This window comes from Gavialis gangeticus, unplaced genomic scaffold (genome assembly GCF_001723915.1).
Source record: "Gavialis gangeticus isolate Ggan-Ray unplaced genomic scaffold, GavGan_comp1, whole genome shotgun sequence".
Taxonomy (NCBI): Eukaryota; Metazoa; Chordata; order Crocodylia; family Gavialidae; genus Gavialis; species Gavialis gangeticus.
Window position 1 is genome coordinate 5523160 of NW_017729020.1, and position 8247 is coordinate 5531406.

Genomic DNA, 8247 nt, shown 5'->3' on the forward strand with positions numbered 1-8247 from the left:
TATGCTAGAGGGTAGAGGTAGGATTCAGAGAGACCTCAACACACTGGATTGGGCTGAAATAATTCTTACAAAGTTCAACAAGGACAAGTGCAAAGCCCTGCACTTAGGACAATATAAACCCATGCTGGGGTTGTACAGGCTGGGGATTGACTAGCTAAGCACCAGCTCTGCAGGAAAGGACCTGGGGGTCACAGTGGACAATAAGCTGGATATGAGCCAACAGTGTGCCCATGCTGTCAAGAAGGCTAACAGCATATTGGGCTGTATTAGTAGAAACACTGCCAGCAAATCAAGAGGAAGCAATTATTCTCCTCTATATGGCATGGATGAGGCTATACCTGGAGTCCAGTTTTGGGCCCCCACTACAGAAACTGTGTGTTCACATTGGTGAGAGTCCAGGAGAGGGCAACAAAAATGGTGAGGGGGACATGACTTATGAGGAGAGGTTGAGGGAACTGGGCTTATTTAGCTGGAGAAAAGAAGAAAAGAGGAGGGATGAAACAGCAGCCTTCAATTACCTGAAGGGTAGAACCAGACTCTTCTCAGTGATGACGAGTAATAAGGAGCAATGGGCTCAAGCCACAGCAAGGGGAGTTGAGGTTAGATATCAAGAGAAATTCTCTCACTAGGAGGATCGTAAAGTACTGGAACAGGTTACCTAGAAAGGTGGCAGAATCTCCATCCTTGGAGATTTTTAAGGCCAAGCTTGATGAAACCCTGGCTGGGCTGATCTAGCTGGGGCTGGCCCTGCTTTGAGCAGGGGGGTAGACTAGATGACCTCCTGAGGTCCCTTCCAACTTTCATTTTCTATGAATCTATATTCTTCCACTCAAAAGCAAGATGTGTATTATATTCTGCGGTGTGTTGTATGTGAGGAAATATGGTATTTTTGTAGCCCAAAGAATCCTTAGGTCAGAGGTGCCCCACACAAGCATAGACCCCCAGCCCAGATTAGTTGTGGGACTGGGCTTGGCCCCTTACAGAATGCATCAGGGGCACAAAGCTGGTACTAGAAACTATAAATTCCACTATGAAGCAAGAAGATGCTGCTTTAAATCACTTGCCTCTATCATAGACAGGACCAGCCTTACGGGCTGGGTCTGCATGGAGCCCAGGACAGCAGGGCCTTGATTTTGGCTGGAAGCTCTCAGTGCTGCTAGCAATCACAAGTGCCAAGCACCAGTAAGGAAAGCACAGGCTCCCAGCATGCTTAACTAGGTACCAGACTGGGGCTGGTCAAGGGCTAAGGGGTTGAGTCGAGCTGCAGCATTAACAGGCACATCCATGGAAGCTTGAGGGAAGGAATGTGGAGCATCCCATGACTGCAATGGGCTGGGCACTCACCAGGTCAGGGTGTGGCAGCTTCTTGGTGAAGATGCGCATGGAGCCCTGGAAGACGTCAGTCACGATGGCTGTGGAGACACCGAGTGAGGGACCCATGAGTGGGCACCAAGAAGCTCAGAGCGAGGGCAGGCAGGAGAATATGGAGGGGGTAGCATAGATAAATGGTGCCCAACCTATTCATCCCACAGACTGGATTTGGGTCCATGGGCCTGTGTAAGAACCCAGCTGGATGGAACCAGCCCGGCCAGGGCCAACCCTGCTGTGTGGGGCTTGGAAATTTGTTACTGTGGGGGGAGAAGGGAGAGCAATGGTGGAGTTTATTACTGCCACTCCCAAATTTTTGCACCCACAGAAAGACCCATGGGTCAGATTCAGCCAGGGATTAAGTAGCCCTGGCGTAAACAACAGTAAGTGGCTTGAAGCAAGGATGGTACAGAATTATCTAGAGCAGGGGTATCTAGGTAACTGTGCTGCCAGATAACCTGAAGTAATGCAGCCAGTATTTGAGGAAGGAAATGACTTAGAAGGTTTCACCCAATCCCATGTTCCCAAGTGTGGTGGAAGCTGCCAGGGAAACCCCAAAGCAGCAGACATGCCACCCCAGCACCTCCATCATCCAGCCACTGGCTTGGATCTCCCAATTTTCCCCCGGTAACATGGAACCCTCTACCCTACCCATTACTAGAAGGCTGGGGTGACAGCTCAGGCAGCACTGATGGCAGAAAGACTGAGGACAAAGTGGCATCTGTTTATATTAAGCCATAGGCTGCAGAATGCAAGGCTGTGGATAAGACCACCTGGGTACTGAGGGAGGTGGGGCAGAAAGCTGGGGCAGGGCTTGGGGGTATATAAGCCCAGCCTCTGGATTTGGGGAGTGGGGTGTCTGTGGCTGCCCCAGGGCAAGGAGCTCTGAGCCAGGCTGCAGGTGAGGTAGCTGGTGGGCTGGGGGAAAACAAGCCTGCCTATGTAGGAGGACTAAAAGATAGAGACCCAAGAGGGTCTGCCAGGCACTGGGAGAGACACCTCTGAGCCTGCTATACCGACTCACTCTTCTTCTTCCTCTTCGTCCCGCCTAGAGCAGCGTGAAGAGCATTGAGGAACCAGGAGAGGAAATCCACACCATCGCCTGGGAATGGAAAAGGAAGAGAGGTGCGAGGAATTCCCTTTTCTAAGCCAGTGGGAGTTTGTACAGCCTCTGGCACAACACAGCCCCAAGCCAGGGGGTCCCAAGGCATTGCTGACCTAGCCCTGTCAGAGTTGGGAGCTCTGGGCTTTGCCAGGGCCCAGACTGGGGTGTCCCCTGCTTGAACTGCTGAGCCATGGGTCACCTGAGAGCTTGATGCATTGCCTTTCACACCATCCCTGGCTAAACCCAGCCCTGGTGAGTGGCACAAACCTCCAGCCCCAGCTAGCGCAGCAGATAAACCTGCCTCATGTTCAAATGAAAGCTGGACAGAAACCAGCTATCAAGTTCTTATACCTTTTCAAGCACTAACTTCATAGCTACATGGCTTTTTGTAGCTGGACAGCCACTTTTATGGTGTGATAATTACTTTGCGTGTATGGCCAGTCTAAATATATCATGCGATTAACCAGTTAATTGGTAATACTTCCTTTGCATGTGTGGCTGGTTTTACTCTGCATGTGTGGCCAGTCTAAATTTATTGTATGCTTCACCAGTGAGTTGCGTAATATATGTAACGTGGTGGGGGCCAAAATGTCCCAGCAAAACCCTCAATTATCTAATCTACAAAACTAAATGCAAATCTCGCTTACAAGGTAACTAGTGCATTTCTTGGTGTAAAAGCATTTACTATCTGCTAAGTAAACCAACATGAATTTAAAAAAAAAAACCCTTGTAGTCTCTCAAGCCCTTGTTACATCTATTGCATGATTTGCTGGTGAACCACGCAATAAATTTAGGCCAGTCATATATGCAAAGTAATTACCATGCCATTAAAATGGCCATCTAGCTATAAAAAGAGCCAAGCAACTAGTGCTTGAAAATGTGTACCAATTTTACAGCTGGTTTGCATCCAGCTTTAATTTGGAAGCGTAGCAGGACCCTGAAGTATTCCCCCTCTCAACAACCCACTGATTTCCCAACCCAAGGGTCTAGGGTAACACTGACTTCTCTCCCACACAACCTGCCCTCTTCTAGCCACAGCCATACCCCACCCACTCCTGCCCAACCCCATCTGGCCCAGTTCCCCCTAACCTTGCTTGGTGATCTGGAAATTCTTCTTGCTGCAAAGCACCACAGCTTGCAGCATCTCATGGGGGGACACGTGGGCCTTGAAGTTACGGGGGTTCCATAGTTTCCGCATCAGCTCCCCGAATCGCTGAACCAACAGGAACATGATGTCTCCTGGTGGGCGCTGAATGCTCTTGTAGTTGTCTTCTTCCAGGAAGTAGTTACGGAGCGGTGGAACATTGGACAGAGCCTGGGCATAGGGGTGGGTGGGATGCAGAGTGAGCAGCCAAGTGGCCAGGCACCCTCAGGCTAACTCAAGGAAGCTCTCCAACTCAGACCCCCCTGCCCTCCATCTCTGTTCCAGGTCTAGAGACTACATGAGCCTACGTGAAAACAAAGCAGTTCTTTTTCACCCAACATGTCATTCAAGGGTAGGACTCATTGCTACCAGATGTGGGGGAAACAGAGTTCAGTCAGGTTCACAGGGATTGGACATATTCTTGGAAGAAGGGGGAATCAGTAGCTATTGAGCACAGGAGTGAGAGGCACAGCCTCTGAATCAGAACATCCTAGACTTTAAAGGCTGGAGGCTACAAGTGAGAGAAGAACAGGGGCAAAATACCCAGTTCCCCCTCTCTTCCAGCCTCTGCTCTCTGCTGCCATGTGAAACAGGAGACTGGACAAGACAGACCTAGGATCTGACCCAGTCCCTGGCAGTTCTGATGGTCAATTCTAATCGCGTTTGCTTCGACATTGAAGGATTCATGAGAACAGGAGCTGTCAAAGGAAATCCTCAGCTCCCCTCCCCCACCTGCCAAACCTATCCTAAGGGATCAACACACCCTACAGGCTCCCAGCTTCAGGGGCACCTACCTGGAGCACAGCATTGGCATAGTCATTGGCCTTGATGTTATTCAATCCCACAATGCCCGGCAGATAGGTGGTACCGTCATATGCCCGCGACAGCTTGGCCTGCTTGTCCAGGTTGGCAATCTGTTGTTTGGTGAATGTGGGCTTCAGCACATACTGCAGAGAGAGGAAAGGTGCAGGGTTTGGGGGACTCAGAGTTACAGATGTCAGCATCACACAATATGGGAGACCCCCGGGCAGTAAAAGACTTTTGCTGGGCTAGCTTGGCCGTGTGGTAAGCAATGATCTAACCCACAACAGTAACCTATAAGCAGCAGCTGATGAATCATAAAGAAGCACGGCTGGAAGGGACCTGCAGAGGTCACATCTAGTCCAACCCCCTACCTGAGGCAGGATCAGCACTGTCCAAACCATCTCAGACCCATCCATCACCTAAACTCTCCATAAGAGACAATGCTGGCACAACACCAGACATCACCTCTGAGCCTTCCACAGAGAAAGCAGGGGAGCTGTGGTGGACACCATCCTGCTGCTGTAAAGAGTTGTTAATAGATACTCCAGAAATCCCAGAGGGAGGCCGTGCCTCCACTACAGAGAAAGGTAACCCTTCCCCCACCCCCCCTTCCAAGTCCATACCAATCTGACTGGGGAAGAAATTACTTCTAGACCCCCAAATGCAACTTGGGTCTGAGCTTGAATGAAAAGGCAAGATCTTCTAGCCAGGACCCTCTGGTTTGAGTCCCAGCAGGAGCATTGGTACAGCCCAGTCGCCATCCTCATCCTGGGCTGCAGCCAACAACCAGTGCCTCTACAGAAGGCTTAACCACTTCCCCCGCCACCCGTATCATGCCTCTTAGGTGCCTTTTCCCCCAAGCCCAGCTTCTTCATCCTCTCCTTGCAGGACTTGCTTTCCAAAACCTCCATATCTGTCACCAGCTCTAGACCCTCTCTCACATTTCCACACTGTGTTTAAAAAGCGGAAGCTGCAATGACATGCAATCTAGAGTAGAGCCATGGTCACCTCCTGCATCTTGTCCCAACGCTCCTATTGATGCCTCCCAAAACCATATCCACCTTGTGTGTGGCTGCTTCACACTGCAGACTCTCAGTTGGGATCCGCCCCTAGGCAGAGATTTACTATGGGCAAGATAAGCCCATTCCAGCCCCTAGGTCTGGCTGGAGCACTGATTGCTACATAAGCTGCTTGTGCAAAGCCTTTGCTAAAGCACTGGCCTGATCAGTGCCCCTGACCAATACCTGAAGTCCTGACAGAAACAAAATTAGGCACTTGAGCCAGGAATGGGCTCCTGTCGCAGGATGGCTGGACAAGGGGTGGAATAGTTCAGTCCCAGAAGGATCAGGCTGGGATGGGAACCCATCCAGTAAAACCCGGAGTCCATGATGCCTCCAGATATTCAAGAGACCGGTGGAAGGTGACACACCATGTGCATGGACGGCTGCAGAAAAGGAACCTGGGAAAGGATGGGAACTGGCTCAGCCTAGGGAAGTCTGAGTGGGGTTGTGCTATGTCATAGAATCAGAGAGTCAGAAGGGACCTAGACAGTTCATCGAGTTTGACCCCCCGCCATGGGCAGGAAGGAGCACTGGGGGCAGGAGGGGTCATAAGACCCCAGCCAGGTGCCTATCCAGTCTCCTCTTGAAGATTTCCAGGGAAGGTGAGAGCACTACCTCTCTGGAAAGCCTATTCCAGGCTCTGGCCACCCTTACAGTGAAGTAGTTCTTCCTAATATCCAACCTAAACCTATCCTCCCTCAGCTTGTGGCCATTGTTCCTGGTGACTCCAAGGGGGGCCCTGGTGAACAGACTTTCCCCGAGGCCCTGCCGCGGGCCCCTGATAAGGTTGTAGACAGCCACAAGATCCGCCCCCTCAGTCTCCTCTTGCGGTGACTGAAGAGATTCAGGTCCCTCAGCCTCTTCTCATAGGGCTGGCCACGGAGGCCCCCAACCATACAAGTGGCCCTCCCTATGTCATAGGCAAACATATGTGTGCACCTTGGCTGTCAGATCACACGTGTTAGGGCTGTGCCTTGCGACCGAAAACCTGTCAGGGCCTTGGTGACTGACCCAAACTCACAGTTGTCTCTAAGGTTTCTTCATGCTGTGCCCCCTGCTCCTCCCAGTCCCTCCCATGTCTCAGTCCCTCCCCCAAACGTACCGTGATGTCTTCCAGTGAGGAGTCAATGATCTCATAGTTGTCAGGCAGGCAATAGAACTTAAGCGTATGGAGATTCAGGAAGACGTGGTGGCTGAACTGCACACTGTGGATGTAGGCGTGGGACTTCAGGCCGCGGCCTGCACATGAAAGGGGCAGTGGGTCAGGTGTACAGGGCACACACATCTACATGTTTGCATATATACACATCCACACACAGAAGTGTACGAACAGACACACATACACATGTATGCACATACATAGATGTTGTATATGAAACTTGTAGGGTTAAAGCAAGGCTTTGTAATGAAGATTTGTAATGACAAATAAATAGCCTCACTTTTAGCATTACAAAGCCTTGCTTTAACCCCACAAGATTCATATACAACATAGACATGCATACACAGGTATCCACATGGATTTTTTGTACATATATGCACGTACACAAGTGCATACATGTACACACGCAATTACATACATGTGTATATGTAGATGCGTACACATGCATATACGTGCATGCGTCTATACATATATATATATACACATACATGCAAACATGTACATATACAGTCCCACACAAACAAGGAGTTATGCATGTGTATGTGCACATGTACACACGTTGATTTATGTATGTATAGGCATGTGCACATGCACATGTATGCATGCACATATTTGTATTCACAAACACATGGCATATATGCACACACATCTATGTATTCATACACGCACACATATGTTTGTACATGCAGAGCTAGGCTGCGTGAACGAAGCAAGGAAACTGAATCTTTGCTGGAGCACCCTGGGCACACTGTACAGCAGCAGCAGCATTACGCTTCCCAGCTTTGCTGGCTCCTGAAATGTGAGGCCTGGGGGAGAAGCCAAGACCAGAGGAAACCACCGCAGGCCCCTGCCACCCAGTACCCCCTGCATGGTGCTGCACAGCCACATTCGGGCACTCACCCTGGAAGTACTTGCCGCAGACAAGGCAGGCGTAGACGTTGATGTGTGACAGGGAGATCGAGCAGAGCTTCTCGAAGTCGAAGTCCAGGACACTCCTGGGAACGGAAGGGGAAAAGGCTGGGTGGGCAAGGCCGGGAGGTGGCCCCAGTGCAGACCTGCCTGAGGCTGGTTCTGGGACCTGCCCCCTTATCCCACCCCGGCTCCCAGCCCTGCTCTGGAGCTGGGGCGAGTGCGTGCACATGGCGGCATGGCAGTCATGGCACACATGTAGGCACACCTCTATGCTGAGGCAGGCACATGCGTGAGATATGTGTGAGCCTATGCACATGTGCATGCCAGCGCAGCACACGTGCGCAGATGTGTGCGCGCCTAAGCACCCTGCCCCGCACCTGTTGATGGTGTCCAGGTAGGGGCAGTGGCGGCTGCGCCGGTCCTCGGGGTCGAAGCGCCCGTAGCGCACTGCGGGACAGGGACACGCGTCAGTGGCGGAACCCAGGCCTCCGCCCCCCCTTCCCTGACCCGGCCCCCCCGCGCCCACCGGTGACTTCGGGCTCCGGGTCGGAGTCAGCCTCGGCCTCGCGCTCGCGCTTGATGCGGGGCGGCCCCTCGGCTCGCTCCCGCTCCCCGGCGCGCTCCCGCCGCGCGCGCTCCCGCTCGGATTCGGCCTCGCGCTTCAGGCGCGCGCGGTCAGGCTCCGGTTCCCGTC

The 8247-nt window shown here is 51.9% G+C and overlaps 1 protein-coding gene across 1 annotated transcript in view; it reads right to left on the minus strand.

The window, feature by feature from the left end:
• Positions 1-8239, minus strand: part of USP39 (ubiquitin specific peptidase 39) — a gene marked incomplete at its 5' end in the record, with an annotated part of 27237 nt that extends 18998 nt beyond the window's left edge. Inside the window, 8 exons of the mRNA XM_019514400.1 lie at positions 1345-1412; positions 2393-2470; positions 3563-3788; positions 4412-4564; positions 6585-6721; positions 7542-7636; positions 7931-8000; positions 8080-8239. Of these exons, the coding sequence (XP_019369945.1) occupies positions 1345-1412; positions 2393-2470; positions 3563-3788; positions 4412-4564; positions 6585-6721; positions 7542-7636; positions 7931-8000; positions 8080-8239 (987 nt within the window). The remainder of the gene's footprint in view (positions 1-1344; positions 1413-2392; positions 2471-3562; positions 3789-4411; positions 4565-6584; positions 6722-7541; positions 7637-7930; positions 8001-8079) is intronic.
• Between the last annotated feature and the right edge of the window lie 8 nt (positions 8240-8247).